Source organism: Ursus americanus, chromosome 1 (assembly GCF_024610735.1).
Source record: "Ursus americanus isolate L20-20 chromosome 1, mUrsAme1.1.p, whole genome shotgun sequence".
In the NCBI taxonomy this organism is placed as follows: domain Eukaryota; kingdom Metazoa; phylum Chordata; class Mammalia; order Carnivora; family Ursidae; genus Ursus; species Ursus americanus.
This window is the reverse complement of record NC_142127.1, coordinates 76,161,530-76,179,884: the sequence shown is the minus strand read 5'-3', so window position 1 is coordinate 76,179,884 and position 18,355 is coordinate 76,161,530. Positions and strand designations below refer to the sequence as shown.

Sequence of the window (18,355 nt, the reverse complement as noted above, 5' to 3'; positions counted from 1 at the left end):
CAATTTTTTTTTTTGCTTCCATAGACAATGCTGGTTCTTTGGGTTCTTGCTTAACTTGACTCACAGAAATGGTACCTTCTGGATTTTCTTCAACTTTAAAACCAAACATAAAGAAAAACACTAAAGGTTAATGTAACTTATAACACTGGGATCTTTATAATTATATGAATTTAGAAGCAAAGCAAAAAACAGTAGTTTTTTGAAAAACAGTCAGTGTATTTGAGAACTCAGTACTTCTAACATCTTAAATAGTCATTCATAATAATTCTTTCAGGATGTGTACACCTGAAACTAATGTAACATTGTGTGTCAACTAAACTTCAATAAAAAAGAAAAGAAAAAGAATTAAAAAATTTGATGTTGAGAAGTTAAAAAAAAAATTCCTTCAGTTTGCTGGTAATGAAAACAAGAAGAGACTAAGAAAACCATAGTTATTCTCCTCTCAGATGCTTTGACAAAAAAGCAGTCCATAATTTGATAAAATATGAGGACTATCTCATATTTAAACTTAACTGCCTTTAAAAATATGTGTAAATAAAAGTCAGGAAGCCTCCTATTATTTGAAAATGATGTTTTGCAAACAGGTATATGTATTACAAATTTACAGATTTGTTACCACTCCCACATGGTTTCCATATGTGGCCATATATCAAGGAAAACATTCCCTCCCTAAAGAAACTCAACTACATAAGTACTTTACAAAAAAATATGCCACATCTTAATGGATAGTTCTGACTTAGCTGTATAAGCTATATGTTTGCTTATCGGAAACACTGCACAATGCACTTACCATTCTGATTTTAAAGTACTTATGATGAAATTATCTAAATGCAGCATACTAGCAACACTATCTTAAACTGGCAGGTGGGATGTCTAAGATAAAATCTTTCTCTTTCTCAGGGATATCAGTTTTTCAGTTGCTATAGGAAACCAAGATTAAGGGGACCAATATTTGCTCAGGAAAGTGTGTTGAACACCCCTAATGCTTGTCACTTATGGGCAGCCAACACCATGAAGAAAACCAGTAGAAGATGGATTTGAGTGACCCTCAGAATTCATATTCAGGTGAAGTAGTCCCTCAGATCATGACCTAACTTGATAAATCATGCAAGTTCAGATCCAAAGAGGGTCTCCTTTAAAGCAATCTGAATTAGAGCTCTCAGAAATACCCTTGGTACAACATAGAGGGAGGAAGCATGTTAGAATAGAAAGAAACTTTGGAGGCAGACAGATCTGTGTTTAAATCCCTACTCTATCACTTTTAGGTAATTACTTAACCTCCCTGAGCCTTGAGTTATCTATCTGTAGAATGGGGACACCATCAACTATTTCATGAAGTTCTGAGGATTAATTCACATATATTCCTTTTCCCTCTCTTCTATTAAACTTATTCAGAAATGACAACTCTGAATAAATCCAGCTCTCTGGAGAAATTTTCTTAAAAGTACCTCTTCCAATAAAAGATAATGATTCTTTTCTGGAAGGAACTATCTTACACTTTTCCTTACCGAGAAGAATGATGACTAAGAATGGAGGGTAAATACTTTGTATAGTCTAAGGATAATTTCTATGAAGATTTTTGTTCTTCAAAGCAAACTGCAAATCTTTCTCCACAAAAGTGCCCAGTCCAAAACAATCTATGTGAAAGGGAGTTACACAGGTCAAGTAGGAATTAGAATTTATCACCAGGTTGACTAGGTTTGTTACAAAGTAAAGGTAACAAGGGCTTGGATTAAACCCAAGTCCCCAAGGCTTAACTAGTTCCCTTTCAATTTCCATAGAACTCAACATTTAAGTTTATAACTCAACATTTATATCTGCCCACTTCATTCCATAACACTTTTTCCATAGTAACCTTTACACTAAATGTTTTCCTTTTTTAGTTTCTCATTTTATGGGGCAACTGGGAGGCTCAGTTGGTTAAGTGTCTGCCTTCGGCTCAGGTCATGATCTCAGGGTCCTGGGTTTGAGCCCCACTTTGGGCTCCCTGTTCAGTGGGGAGTCTGCTTCTCCCTTTCCCTCTGCTCCTTCCCCTTGCTCGTGCGCTTTCTCTCAAATAAATAAATAAATAAATATACAATCTTAAGAAAAAAAGTTTCTCATTTTTTTCATGCATTCTAAAATGACCCTCTGATTTCATATCACCACAGATTTTCTATGTAAACTGAGGCAATTAGGGAATGAATAATTTTGATGGAGAGAAGAAAAAATTAAAAAGTTTAAAAGTTATTATGCTCTTGATATTTTTCCCTTTTTCTAGTAGTTTTATTTGTTTATATTTTATAAACCCGAGTAGAAATGATTGTTTTTTTGTAGTGTAACAGTAATGATAGTCCATAAAATTTAAAAAATAAAATCACAAGTTGCTTTTAACTTACTAATAGCTGGGTGGCTATCTATAATCTGTATTGGGATGGTGTGCACATTTCCCAGCAGAATCCGATGAACACTTCCTTCCATATTCTCTGTATCCTCAACATCTCCAACTTCCACCAGCTGGTGCATTGCGGCCAGATTTTGATCTGGTCCTGGAAGGCTACCCATGGTAGAGGCAATAATGCTATTGTTTGGGGTTAGACATGTATCTGTTTGAAGACTATGACTTTGACCAAGCAGTAGAGAATTATTATTCATTACAGTACTTTCTAATGAATCCAGAAGTCTTGAAGGACTGGAGGAAGGGTGGTTATTTACTGATATCAGAGCCGGTGATCCATCAGGAGAAGTGAATCTTGGTTGCAACTGCAAACCCTTTTAAACCGAAAAGAGTTATATCAAAATGTTTAAATTTACTAAGTATAATTTTCTCATAGGATATATTATTCTTTTGACACATAATTGGAATAAAATACAGGAGTATAATTACTAACAAATATTGAGGACAGAAATAAGAATGAAAGGAAAAGTAGTACAACTAAACTTCATTGCATGCATGGTCAACTCCAACTTTTTCAAAATGTATTGTTTAAATGATCTTATATCAAGATACAAAAAAGTCAGGAAATTAATAATAAAAACATCTGTGATCATCATTGTAATTCTATAATAATTCTATAAAATCCCTAGAAGAAGAAGAGAGATTAAGGAAGCAAGGGAAGGGCTTCAATTTTGTCTATTTCACTGGATACCTACCTGTAGTTGTGTAAATATTTTTGGCTGAAATGAGGAAAGCGAAGAAAGCAAGTGCGCTGGCTCTGGAGACAAAGAACCCCTTGTCTGATTTGTTTCCACTTTAGTGTTAATTGATTCCCCTGGTGAATTTCCTAAATTATATAAAAAAATCAGCTATCAAAACAATGTTTATGGTTTCTATGTTATATGACACTACATTTTATTACAATATTTACTATCACAATTAGAGTAGGAAATAAATTCAAAGGTTTGAAAAGGACTTTAAGATGTTATTTCGTCCACTATTTCCAGAACTGGTAGAATCAGAATCACTCAGCAACTTTTTAAAAATATAAATTCCTAGGTTCAACCTCCATTAATTTTAATTCAGTATATCTAGGATGTGATGTTGGAAACAGTATTTTTTTTCCTTGAAAGATTATGTATTTGTAACTCTAATCTAGTCCATTTTCCATGCTATCATGCTAGACTACATATAAACTTCTCTGGATGTGTGAAACCTATTGAGCCTGTCAATTACGAAGACCAAACTTAATTCATCTTTGGTAGCCCTAATGCCTAGGATAATGGCTGGCACAAAGTGGGTCCTCAATAATAACAGTATTATATTTCTTTCAATAACTCATTTTGGAATAAATGACTAAGAGTAAAAATCTGTTTTCTTCACATCTCAATTGCTAAAGTGATTGTCCTTAGGGAATATAGTCCCTCTCATGTAATTTCTATGTATTAACCCAAATATATTCATCTCTTTAAATCAATCAAAAACCAATTATCAACAACTGTTTAGTTTCCATACTGTAGCTAAGTAATTTTTCAAAATGGCCCTGGTGTCAGACAAGGATGGATTTAAGCACTAGATAGCTTTTCTCTACAACCTTCAATGTGTTACTTAACTTGGTTTTTAAACTTCAGTTTCTTCATCTGTAAAATCAGGATAGTAAGAGAATCTTTCTCAAAGGACTGTTGAGAAGATTAAACAGTACTCTCACATTTCTTGGCTTATTTATTTATTTATTTATTTATTTATTTATTTATTTGACAGAGAGAGAGAGACAGCCAGTGAGAGAGGGAACACAAGCAGGGGGAGTGGGAGAGGAAGAAGCAGGCTCCTGGTGGAGGAGCCTGATGCGGGGCTCGATCCCAGAATACTGGGATCACGTCCTGGGCCAAAGGCAGACGCTTAATGACTGAGCCACCCAGGCGCCCCTATTTAGTTCTTTTTTAAAATTATAGTTGACACACAATGTTACATTAGTTAAGGTGTACAATATAGTGACTCCACAAGTTTATATGTTGTGCTATGCTCACCCCAAGTGTAGCTACCATCTGCCACCCTACAATGGCATTACAATACCATTGGGTATGTTCCCTATTATCCCCGTGACTTGTTCATCCAGAACCGCAAGCCTGTGTCTCCCACTCCCCTTCACCCATTTTGCCCATCTCCCACCACTCTTCCCCTCTGGCAACCATCAGTTTGCTCTCTGTATTTATGGGTTTGTTTCTACTTTTCATTTGCTTATTTGTTTTGGTTTTCAGATTCCACACATAAATGAAATCACATGGTATATGTCTTTCTCTGTCTGACTTATTTCACTTTTTGGCTTCTTCATTTCTAATTGTCCTTGTACTTCACTCTGCTGTAGTCACCCACTACTACTGCCATGCCCTCAACTCTTCTACATCTAAGAATCTCTAATTCAAACATCCCATTCTTTGATCACAACCCCTTATTTTTTCCAGGGATTTTGCTTAAGTACTTTGCTTAACTACTACAATTCTTCAACCTCATGTGAACCTCCAGTTCATTGATTACTCAGTTCTCTTCAGATATATCAACTTCTTTTTTAACAAAATTCTCTCCCCATCCAGCTTAGTCGAATCCTATGGTTATAGTTTCAGTTACTCTCTTGCAAATCCCCTAACCTCCCTTGCTTCTTTGTATCTTTGTTACAACTCCTGGTAAAATCCTAACACTGAATGAAAATGGCTTCCAGTGCCTACATATGTGACGCTGAATGCCACTGAAAAAGAAACTTGCTGCTACTACTAATACCAATTCACGATCATCAACTTCAACAGGACCTTCACCTGTACCTGAAAACCTTACAAGGTTTCTCTACACTATAGAAGATTTCAAAAGTCCAATCTTGGCCACACTTCCTAAGATCTTCTTCACCCTCAGCACTCTTACTTAAAGAGAAACTATCAGACATTTCCTCAACTTCCCATCATCAAAGCTATGAAAAACCTTCATCTTCATTTCTCTCTTCAGCTCTCTCCTATCTGAAAATACCTTCCCTCAACCCCATATTCCCTTCATAGCACATTGTCTCTACTTCTTCATTCATCACTCATTTGCTCTTCAACCATTCCAATGTGGCTTCTTCCCAACCCACTCCACTGAAATGGCTCTGATACCTAAGCTTTCCAAACTTGATTTCATGAACTTTTTTCTTTCCCCTTGCCATTTCCAAATCCTATTCTTGTGCCAGTGTAGCCTACCGCAGTAAATGCCACTATCAGTCAGTTGCTCATGGTAGAAACTCAGGAGTCATCCCAGATCATTCCCATTCTTTTACCTCCCACACCCATTCAATCAATAACCAAAACCTTTGAAAACAACTTTTAAAATCTGTCCAATTCTAGTACAAATGCCACTAACTGCAGACTAAACCACTATCACCTTTCATTTGGACAGCTCAAAGGGCCTCCTAAGCCCATTCTGCATATCCAGTTTTATCTCCAAGCATTGTGTACGCTTAAAACCACAACAACTTTCTTAAGTTTCTTGAACATGACAAGCTCTTTCTTGCTTAGCTTTCAAACATGGTATTCTTTGGATTGACAAATTCCTACCCATTCTTCAGTTCTTAGTTTGAAAGCCACTTTCTCAAGTGTTACTTCCTTACTCCCTAGATTAAGTTATATGTCTCTGTCACTATTCTCACACAGTTTTGCACAACTCTTTTATGGCACTATTCATAACAGTAATTAGAATATATTTGCTTAGTGTCTTTTTCTCTTACTAAATTTGAAATTCAATGAAGCAAGAAATTCACTTATTCTTTTTTATGTCCAGCATTTATCACAATGAGTAAAATAGGTGCAGAACAAATGAATAATGATAAAGAATTTGAAAGTTATTCTCCACACACACTGACTCTTAAAGGTTAAACAGCCAAAGAATAAAGAAATAATTGTACTGTATACAGTTATTCATTAATTTATTCTAAAGCATTTATTTAGATGTTAACTTTGTAGCAGGGATTATGCTAGGAACTAGTTATGTTAACTTGAATAAAATATAACCCTTGCCCGAGGAGCTCAAATCATAATGAAAGATACAGATGTATAAACAAAAGGATACCATGTTAAATGCAGAGGTAAGTACAAAAGAGTGAATGTCTAACTTTATATAGGGGGTGAAGTTAAGAGAGCACTTAAAGGCAAATAGATTGAGTAGTGAGAGAAGTTAACCAGACAGAAGCAGAGAAAACACATTTCCAGAAGAGAAAAAAAAAAAAGGGTAAAATAAGCTTGGAATAGTAAGAGAACATAGGAGTAAGAGCATATGAGAAAAAGCAAACCATATAAAATGGACAAAGTTTCCTGATCAAGGTATCTTATGGTTATTACTACCGGAATTAGCCTAGCTTTATAGTAAGCTGTACTAGTAATCAGCCTCAAAATTTTAATCATAAAGCATAAAAGCTGATTATAGAGGAATTTTTTTAAGTTTATTTATTTATTTTTGGTAATCTCTACACCTACTGTGGGGCTTGAACTCACAAACCCAACATCAAGAGTCATATGCTCTTCCAACTAAGCCAGCCAGGCACCCCTTATTTTTTATTTTTGTTTGAATATAGCTGACACACAATGTTACATTAGTTTCAGGTGTATAACACAGTGATTCAACTTCTCTATATGTTATGCTATGCTCACCACAAGTGTAGCTATCATCTGTCATCAAACATTGTGATTATAGTTTCATGGACTATATTCCCTATGCTGTGACTTTTTTTTTTATAGTTTTATTTATTTATTTGAGAGGGGAGGGAGAGGAGGAGGGAGAGAATCTTCAAGCAGACTCCCCACTGAGCATGGAGCCCAATCTCATGACCCTGATATCATGACCTGAACTGAAACCAAAAGCCAGACGCTCAACCAACTGAGCCACCCAGGTGGCCCTATGCCTTTTATTCCTGTGACTTCTTCATTCCAGAACTGGGAGCCTACACCTCCCACTCCCCTTCACCAATTTTGCCCATTCTACCCCACTGCTCCTCTCTGACAACCATCAGTTTGTTCTCTGTGATTAAAGGCCTGATTCTGCCTTTTGTTTATTCATGTGTTTTGTTTATCAGATTCCACATGAGTGAAATCATATGGTATTTGTCCTTCTCATGAAAAGTTTGATTTATTTTACTTAGCATAATACTCTCTAGGTCCATCCATGTCATTACAAAAGGCAACATCTCATCCCTTTTTACAGATGAATAACATATATGAGAAAGTATATAGGAGTAACATATATGTTTAAACAGCTAGAATTATTTTGACAAATCCTAACATAGCTGCTCCTGTCTCTTTGGGCCATGGTTTCCTTATCCATAATATTTGATTAGACAAGATAATATCTTCAATGTCTTCCAGTTTTAACACTGATTTTATATATTAAAGATATTCAAGATAACCTACCTTCTGCAAAGGTAACTGTCACAGTCTCTCTGAGAATATGCCCATTATCTGTAGTCCATTGAAGCTGAAATGGGAACATTTATTTCAGTAAAAACAATAAAGCATTTATATTAAAAAATGTTTTAAAATATTAATACAACTGTCATATTTTATTAATAGTATATTTGTGTTTTATTCAGTAATTACTCTCTTCCCTTGTTTACTTCTCAAAACATGAGTACACTTCACTATCCAAATACATTAGCTTCCCAAGTTCAGATAGCAAGAATTCGGATAGCAAGTATAGATGGCAAATCCACTTTACTTCCTGAACTTTGGATAGTGAATAATTAAGAGAGTTTGGGATGGAAAAGAATAGTAGCCATAGCTTAAAATCTGAATCTATTTAGTTAAGAAGGCATAATTCGGATAGTGAAAAAAAAAAGGGGTATTGCTACTGAGATTTCTTTTGAAAGACTTATTTATTTATTTTAGAGAGCAAGACGGAGCACATGCAAGCATTGGGGAGGGGGAGAATGAGAGGCAAAAAATCCCCAAGCAGGCTCCTCATTGAGCACAGAGCCCAAGGCAGGGCTTGATCTCACAACCCTGAGATCACGACCTGAACCAAAGTCAAGAGTTGGGACACTTAACTGACTGAGCCACCCAGGTGCCCTGCCACCAAGATTTTAATGCCATAATTACTGTACTATAATTAGTTTTTGGATAATTATATTATTCTCTTCAGAGAAAGTAAAATTTTCACAGAACTGACAAATATTCAGGGAGAAATTAGAGTATGAGATAAAATTGATATCCATAGATGGCATATAGAATGAACATCATCCCTTTGTGTATTCAAGTCTGAACTATTCTACTGAAACTTGTCTATTTTATTTTTTTTTAATTTAAAGATTTTATCTATTTAGAGAGAGAGAGAGAAAGCATGAACAGGGGGAGGGGCAAAGGGAGGAGAGAGAATCTCAAGCGGATCCCACACTCCGCATGGAGGCTGACATGGGGCTCAATTTTACAACTCTAAGATCATAACCTGAACTGAAATCAATAATCAGATGCTTAACTGACTGAGACCCCCAGGTGCCCATTTTTTAAAAGATTTATTTATTAGAGAGTGTGTGGGAGCAAGCAGGGAGAGGGGCAAAGAGGGAAAGAATCTCAAGGAGATTCCCTGCTGAGGCAGAGCCCAATGGGGTGTGGGGCTTGATCTCAGGACCCAGAGATCATGACCTGAGCAGATATCAAGAGTCAGATGCTTGACCAACTGAGCTACCCAGGCACCCCGTCTATCTATTTTTAAAAAGAGAGGGAGGTATACATAGTATATACTCAATAAGTATTTGTTAGATGAACAAGATATACTTTTTACAGAAATAAAATACATTGATTTTTAAATGAAGATTACTATTGTTATTATAGTCAGGGTTGGAAATTCACTGATATTTCTTCTTGTGAGAGTAATAAAAATTTTAGTCAAATCATCATCTGAGGGTTCATATTTCATGTTTACATTTTAAGAAAAAGAAACTACTATTTCTTCTTTTTTAAAAAAGGCTTTATTTATTTATTTATTTGAGAGAGAGAGCAAGAGCGCACGTGAGGAGTGGGGGCAGAGGGAGAAGGAGAAGCAGACTCTCCGCTGAGTAGGGAGCCTGACACAGGGCTTGACTCCAGGACCCCAGGATCATGACCTGACCTGAAGGCAGATGCTTAACTGACTGAGCCGCCCAGGAGCCCCTCTTTTTTTTTTTTTTAAGATTTATTTATTTCAGTGAGAGAGCTCAGGGTAGTAGGGGCACAGGAAGAGGGAGAGAGAAACTCAAGCAGACTGTGCACTGAGAATGGACCCCGACTCAGAGCTCAAGCTCATGACCCTGAGATCAGACCTGAGTTGAAACCAAGAGTTGGATGCTTAACCGACTGTGCCACAGAGGCACCCCCAAAACTACTATTTTTTCTTTCATCACAGTTATTTATATGGCCTAATAACAACCACCCCATTAGGCCAAATAGTAAGAGAAGTTGAGAAAGATTCTATAATAAAACAAAAGAATTACAATTGTAATCATACCGTTGCTGGAATGATCTCTGAGTTATACACATTATCTCCATTTCTCAAGGATTTCTGTACCTCATGGATGTGATTTTTAATATCATTTACAGTTGGAAAAAAGGACAAATTATGTCTCTCAGGTACCTCATCAGGTTTAAATAGTTCTCTTTCTACAAATTTTCTGCAGAGAGCATAAAATAGAATAAAAACATATATAGTCTAGTAATATACTTCAGATCAAATGAGAAAATGGTTCTTTTTTTAGCATAAACATCTGTAAAGCATGGTTTACAGCTTTATAATTTATATTTTTCCACTTTTAATTTTTTCCGTACATTAAATCAAAGAAATCATGCAGATTAAAGCAATATAATACTTTCATTGGTTAAATACCTCTATATCTAGAGTAAATTTTGACATTTTTATAGGAATCATTATTGTCAGTTTAAGCATAATATGTTTTGAATGCTAATGTCAGGTAGTGTACTTAACACTTCACATCAAGGATCTCCTTTAATGCCTACTATAATCCTGTGAGGTAAGTCCAACTATCATTTCTACTTTACAGGTAAGGGAACTGAGGGCTGCCGAAGTTAAATAATTTGCCGAAGTTGTACATCTAGCCAGTAAGTAAGAGAGCTTGGGCCTACACCCAGGTTATTGTATAAGCATCATGTTACACTGCTGCCAAAAGGCATCACTTACTATATGAAATAGGACCTGCTTGAATTCTTTAAGTAGACAAAAGAGAAATATAGAAATAGAAGGCAGCACTAACATATTAATATACAAAAAATACATAAAAAATTATAAAGTCCAATATTTATATGGTTTGTGCATTACCTTCTATAGACCATGCTGCAGAGCTAATTATACCTCTGTTTTTAAGGTTCAAGTTTAGTAAATAATGTATGGCTTTACCAAATTTTGGCTCTAACAATGCCCCAATGAAAATAAATATAAAATGTCTGAGAAAGCTGCTACATGGAAAAATCACATATTAATTAAGATATAATCCTAAGAAACACTCATTGTGTTGTTCAGATTGGATTACAAAATAACCAGTAGGAATAAGGCCAGTTAAGTACCAGAAATCATGGTAAAAAAGCACAGGTTGTAGAATAAGATCTAGATTTCCGTTCTGCCTCTACATCTTAAGCCAATTATTTAACCACTCATAGTGTCCGTTTTCTCATGTGCGGGATGGAGACAAATATACCAATTTTACAGAGTTGCAAGAATAAATGAGATCATGATTATTGTATCCTGAGAATCAGTAACATTGGACCAGAGTGCTACATGAAAACTTCTATCATACAAAGAACTATCCACGTTCTTTTGTTATAAAACAATTTAACTGCATTTTAAATAGCTTAAATAAGTATCCTGGCCTAGGTTTTAAAATCTTTAGTCCTACAAAGGCTTTTTTTTTCTGTAAAGGCATTTATTGTATAATTAATTTATATATAATTCAGAAATAGTCCAATTTGCTAAATTTGAATATGGAATATTTCAAATGAATAAGCTGAATCATTACTCATGGCTTGCCAAGTATCTGCTAGAAAATGATCAGTTCATAAATAAGATTATTTTAATAAAATTAATAAATTACATTCCTTATCACTCTGATAGCATATGTCTTGGAAAATGTCTATGATGATAAAAGTTATTATTTAATCCAACAAACAAAAATGAAAAATGTAAAAGAACAATTTGTTTTTACTGTACCTTAGCTGTTTCCTTACTGCATATACTTGTTCTATTCCCTGTGACACTAATTCTTGAATCTTATGTGCTACTTGAGGATGTAGACGTGAGGGTAATGCACAATTCTCATCCCTAATTGCAGTGTCCTCTTCTTCAAGAGAAGACACAGGAAAAGGGGAAGGTGGCAAAGGGAGGCAGGAAGTTTCTAATTCATGATACTGATGAGCTTGCTTTGTAGGTAACTGTACATACCACCTGACAAGAAGAAATATTTAAAATTACATTACCAGACAAAGGCAAGAATCACAGTTACTTATGTTAAAACTCATGAGGAAAAAGAATAATCTTTTAAGAAAAGATATGATTATATATTAAGTAAATATGATAAAAATTTTAAAATAATAGATATAAATAAAATTTAAAATGTCCTCTGCTTGATTTTTGCAAGAAAGATTTTACTTATTTATTTATTGGCGGGGGAAGCATGTGCACGCATGGGGGTGGGTAGGGACAGAGGGAGAGGGGAAGAGGCAGAGAATCTCGAGCAGACTCTGCGCTGAGCATGGAGCCCAATTCAGGGCTCATCTTACCACGCTGAGCTGAAACTAAGAGCTGGAGAGCCAACCAACGGAGCCACCCAGGCGCCCCCTCTGCTTGACTCCTCTAAGTTGGCTTTACACCCAATTAAATAAAAATCTTTATAAACCTTTATAGACTTTCACTATGGCTCTATAGTTAAGGAGGGTACAGGGGTTAAGTATATATGAAAATGGTATTTTAAGTTTCATGTTAAGTAAATTTTACCTCAAAATAATGAGACTTTTAAAGTTATCATCTTTTAAACTATGTATTTTCCTATTCTTCTATGATTCTGTCCCCAAATTATAACTTGTGTTCCACCTATAATCCTTCAAACAAAGGGTGGCTATAATTCAGAGTCTACCACGACGGAGGTGAGTGGGAGAATCTTCTCTGACAGGAGCTCAATACACAACCTCTATTGCTCCACAGCCCCTCTATTGCACACAGCTCCTATTGCCCCAATGAGCAAGACAATCAATCAACTAAAAGATGAATACAGGTCTTTCATATTGCAGTGCAAAAAAACAGATGCTAGGAAAATGAAATGATCTGGCAGGATACTGTTTTAATGGATACTTTTATACAAAGTGCTTGCAATGACTGATACTACATGAAATGGAGGCTATTTAAAAATTACATGCAATGTTTTCCAAACTGAATGATCTAATTATTGGTTACTCATTTTTCATAGATCCAAAAGTTTATTTTATGTATTTATTTGTTTATTTATTTTTTTAAAGATTTATTTATCTATTTGAGAGAGCGAGCAAGGACACGAGGAGGGGGATGAACAGAGGGAGAGGAGCAGACTCCCTACTGAGCATGGAGCCCAGCACAGGGCTTGATCCCACAACCCCAAGATCATCACCTGAGTTGAAACCAAGAGTCGGACACCCAACCGACTGAGCCACCCAGGCGCTCATACCCAAAAGTTGTTCGTTTGTTTGTTTATTTTTTTACAAAAACTATATTCTGTGCACTTAATCCCATTGTATTACTGTAAATTCTTCACCTGGACTAACACATAAAGAAAAGTAAGAAAGCAAGCTAATATTTCTTCTTATGTAAAATCTGAAGCACAAAAAGTATATAAAAATGGAATTTAATGTAGGGCTTAGAATTAATTTCTCGCTGCTATAGGTAATCAAAGATGGGTTAAAAAAAATATATAGGTGACTGCAGTTTGGCTCCTAAGAAGTATCAGAAACAAAATATGAAATACGTAATTATATGTGTTGCTAAACACATATTTGCAATTTTCGGGAAAAACTTTCATATGGTATATGTACTTCTTTGGTAGGCATTATCGGAACATTTGGTTGATAAACTCAATGGCTTACACAGTGGCAAATTTTAACACCTAGGAAATCACTAATGAGAGATCTCCCTTATAAAAACCATTCTTAAAGAAATAATTAGAAAACATAATTATAATTTCTCTTACAAGAAATAAATCTTATAAATGGAGCTGATTAATTTGTAAAAATAAAATAATAATATAAATGTCATACCTAAGAACACCACCAGCATCTACCAAATTCTTCTTTAGCATGTTAAAGGCTTTTTCCTGCTCCATTCTGATTATTTTCTTGTCAATTTTGGGGTCTGTAGGAACTCTATATTCAGGAAACTTCTGTACCTTTTTAATGTAAATCCTGTTTATAAGCAAAAGAAGAATTTCTTTCATTATATTATAATGTCAAGAAAATCACACTTACCAAGCAGAAGTTTAAGCGTTAAAGTATAGAGAAAAATCAATTAAGCTAGAAAGCATTCAGAGGATTATGTTGAAAAATAAGCCATTTTCTCAGTGCATAGTATTTAGCAAATTAACAATAATCATGACATCAGTAAAAAAAAATCTGAATATTTATGGTATTAACTTTTGTTTCTGGATTTGCCTCTTCCCAATTCTGGAAGCCATAAAAAACTCCTGCCTGGGGGTTCCAGGAGGGTGCTGGCAGGAGAGGGATGGGCAGCAGCTGCGGCAGCTGGAAGATGAAGAAGGAGCATGGGCTGCACTGTCAGTTCTCTGTGTGGCAGCCACTGTTCGGAAGCCTTACCATCAAGAGTGTCATTCTTCCACTCCTCAGAATGTGAAGGGTTATTTACTTGATGATGGAACTCTGGTGGTTTCAGGAAGAGAAGATCCGCCAACACGTTCTCAGCCAGTGATAATAAGGCAGAAGAAATACAGTGGTCGGATGATGAGAACACGGCTACCCTTATGGCACCAGAATTTCCCGAAGTCACCACTAAAAGGTCAAGAAGCTATCTATTCCCTGGGGGGCAGTGTATTTCCTAAGCTTAACTGGAATGCCCCAAGGGATACATACTGGATAGCAATGAACAGTTCTCTGAAATGTAAAACCCTCAGTGAAGTCTTTCTATTGTACAAGAGTCCTGATATCATCACTCAGGACTTTACTCAACCATTTTTTCATCGTACTGACGGTTCTCCATATCCTTGTATAGAATATGAGCTTGTTCTTTGAAAATGGTATGAATTAATTCTTCAGTTTTCCATTACACAAACCATGAAGTGACAGTTTAACCCTGTCCCTATCTGAGTTACTGACTTCCCAAGGACTCTGCAGACCTGTCTCCTCACAAACTCAGATTTTCATAAACTGAGAAGAAATCGGCAAGAGGATGACTGATGAGAGCACCAGAGTTCAAGTCCCAGGTAAGGAGGAAACCACCTTGGTGTCAGGAGGCGGCTCTCAGCTCACAACTTCCTGTTACCCCATTCTGTTAGTGTGGGAGGCAGTATGAAATCAGTACTTTTTAATATTCATATACATTAAGCTGGAAAAAAATGGAGGGACTTTGTTACTTGTAAAAATAAATGATAAATAGATCTTAAACATAAAAACGAAACAAAGAACTCATGCCTGGATTACTTTAATAGCCTCCTTTTGGGCCTCTGGGCCTCATTCCTTAAATCCACTTGATACATTAATGTTAAAATAATTCTTCACATTCTGTTGAAGAATCGACTTGCTCCTTAATCAAGTATGAATTTCTTGGCAGCATTCAAGACATCCCATTTGATTCTAGCTTATTTACCTAATCTTACTTTCAATTACTTCAAATGTAAAATTGCTTTTTTCAGTGAAGTTTATCATCTCAATGTTCCTTCCTTCTCTGATACCAAAAATACAATCACACCATATCTTTATTCATATAATTTCCTGGCCTACAATATCTCCCCTCTAATTCCTTATCTACCCCCCCTCTAATTCCTTATCTACCCAAATTTAATCTAAACTTCAGCATTCAGGTTAAGTTGCACTTTCTTTCCTGTTAATGCATTTGCATGGGTATGTGCCTTCTCTAATGAGTCAGCTAATTGACACATCTGGTACTATATACTATTCCATTACGTTTTCCAACAGTTTTTCGTTTTCTGATCTACCCCAACAATATTTTAAGTTTCCCATGATTAAGTAAAATCTTTACCTCTTTCAATCTCCCTCTTTCCCATGGCACCCAAAGTACTGCTGGGCACAAGAGATACTCAAAAAGTACTAGCAGAATGATATAGGGAATAAAATTATTTCTTCACACATAAGAGATCTTTCTTCTAAGTTATATCTAAAGTTTTATATTGCTTATATTTAAAAGCAGTTAAAAGTTTTGCTTCACAGTCAGGTTTAAATATTGCCTGAAGTTACTGTTATCAGATTAAACATGAAAAGTCTTCTGAATTAATCTGAAAAACTTCTTGAGAATGTGCAGGTTTGTGATATGTGATGCTGAAATAAAATGTTTCAAAGATCAACTGTAACCAACATTTATGTTATCTTTTTAAATTTTATCTGAGAATTTAAAACTTTCAATGTCTAAAAAAAATACTAGAAAGAACATTACAAAAATATTTTATTCCTTCAAATTTTTCATTCTCACCCAAAGCAATGACCAATCTGTGGTCCTAGTCTATCTAAAACTGATCTCATACACTGATGGTATAAAGATTATTGGTAAAGTCTCTCTAAAGAGCAATCGTCTTTAATACCTGTAAACATTTAAAATAATACAATCTTTGCCCTAGGAATTTCATTTCAACAAATTTATTCTATTGATATACTTGCACAAGTATATAAATAGGTATAATATTACTAACTGCAGCTTTGTATATAATAATAAAGAATACTTTTTAGAGCCTACATGTCCATCATTAGAGGACTAATTTAGTATATGACAATCCATCCATAAATATAATATTTTATGGCCACTGAAAAGAAGGAACCATGAATATAATGTTATATGTCCATTATATTTCAATTTTTAAAATAAATAAATGCAAAGAAGAAACCAGTCCTTTTATGTGCAGATATGGAGACAATTTTGAGATATACTGGGAATGAAATAACAAAAAAAAACAAAGCATAGAGTGGTATATGTCATTACATTCACACTAGTGTGAAGCAAAATAGTTGTGCAGTAAATAACCATAACAGGCATTCAAAATAGAAATAAAGCAATGTGAATTCACAGCAGGAAAGAAGGTATATTAGTACCTAACTTTAAGGAAAGACAATATTAGTAAGTTTTACTGAGATTTCAACATCTATGAGTGTAAAGGAGGATATATACGTATGCATATACACAGAATATCTCTGGAGGGTTACTCAGGAAGCTGGTAAGTGTTGTTGCCTTAAAAAGGGACATAGGACTAATGAATCGTTAAACACTACATCAAAAACTAATGATGACTATATGCTGGCTAACTAAACATAATAAAAAAAATAAATTAATTAAATAAATAAATAAAAATAAAAAGGGACACAGGGAGTAGAAGTAAAAGGAAACTTATATTGCACTGTACACTTATCGGCACTGTTTAGACTTAATAAAAATGTGCATATTAGCTATCAGAAAATAAATACTTAATAAAAAGGAAATTAAATAAAATAAAGCTTACCGGGCTGGACAAGTGGCTTTGTAGAGCTGACAAGACCTGCTGTCCTGCTCAATGATTTTTTTTAACTGGAAACCTTTTCTCCTTGGCCCATACTGACACTCCATTACCACGGCTCTACTCCCTGTGGGCCAAAACCAACTATTGATATTAATTCAAGTATCCATCTGTTCTGGACACTAGAATAAAAATAACTTGGTGGGGGCAATGTCAAAATTTACACTTTCAATCACACAACTTTAAGGAAAGAAAACATCAGTAAGTCTTACTAAGATGTACGAACACGTAAGTTTAAAATTTTATTATAATATTTACCAAATGTACATTATGGTAAGAAATTTGCAAATACCACATTTACTGAATGTTAACTGATATTTACATATATATGGTTTTTAATAATAAAATTTCACCACTGTATAAGTAGAAATTAGCAAAAGCTACATTTGTTAGTAAATATTGTCATGTAAAGTTTTATTTCCTTTTATAATTATTTCCTTATTTCTATTTGTACTTTTAGAATATAGTAGTCCCCCCTTATCTGCGGGGGATATGTTCCAAGACCCACAGTGAATGCCTGAAAGGATGGATAATACTAAACCATATATAAACTATGTTTTTTCCTATCCAGATATACCTATGATAATGTTTAATTAATAAATTAGGCACAGTAAGAGATTTGCAATAACTTATAAAATAGAACAATTATAACAATAAACTGTCATAAAAGTTATATGAATGGGGTCTCTCTCAAAATATCTTATTGTACTGTACTCACCCTTCTTCTTGTGATGATGTGAGATGATAAAATGCCTATATGATGAGATGAAGTGAGGTGAATGACGAAGACATTGTGATGTAGCATTAGGCTACTACTGACCTTCTGACAATATGTCAGAAGGAGGATCATCTGCTTCCAGACTGTGGTTGAGAACAGGCAACTGAAACCGTGGAAAGTGAAACTGCAGATAAGGGGGGACTACAGTAATGTACTAACCAGCCTCTGAGATGGCCCCCGATGATCCCTGCCTCCGAGTACTCATGTCCTTCTGTAATTCCTTCCCCTTGAGGACGGGCTACACTTATTAACTTACTTCTAGTGAATATGGCAGATGTGACATGATGTTATTTTTGATATAAGGTTATAAAAAGACTGTGACTTCCATCCTGGGTACTCTCTTGCTCTTGCTTGGATTGGTCTCTCTGGGCGAAATCAGCTGTCTGCAGGGAGGCAGCTCTGTGGAGAGGCCCATGTG

At 35.2% G+C, this 18,355-nt stretch overlaps 1 protein-coding gene and 1 pseudogene across 1 annotated transcript in view; one reads left to right on the top strand and one right to left on the bottom strand.

Moving 5' to 3' along the window:
- The window catches only part of CARF (calcium responsive transcription factor), a 51,497-nt gene that overhangs the window by 2,183 nt on the left and 30,959 nt on the right, over positions 1 to 18,355 (bottom strand). The window contains 8 exon segments of the mRNA XM_087862795.1: positions 2 to 93; positions 2,379 to 2,751; positions 3,133 to 3,263; positions 7,840 to 7,903; positions 9,908 to 10,070; positions 11,618 to 11,851; positions 13,690 to 13,833; positions 17,106 to 17,226. Coding sequence (XP_087718921.1) covers positions 2 to 93; positions 2,379 to 2,751; positions 3,133 to 3,263; positions 7,840 to 7,903; positions 9,908 to 10,070; positions 11,618 to 11,851; positions 13,690 to 13,833; positions 17,106 to 17,226 — 1,322 coding nt within the window.
- Positions 14,177 to 14,724, top strand: LOC123798294 (translation initiation factor eIF2 assembly protein pseudogene; annotated as a pseudogene).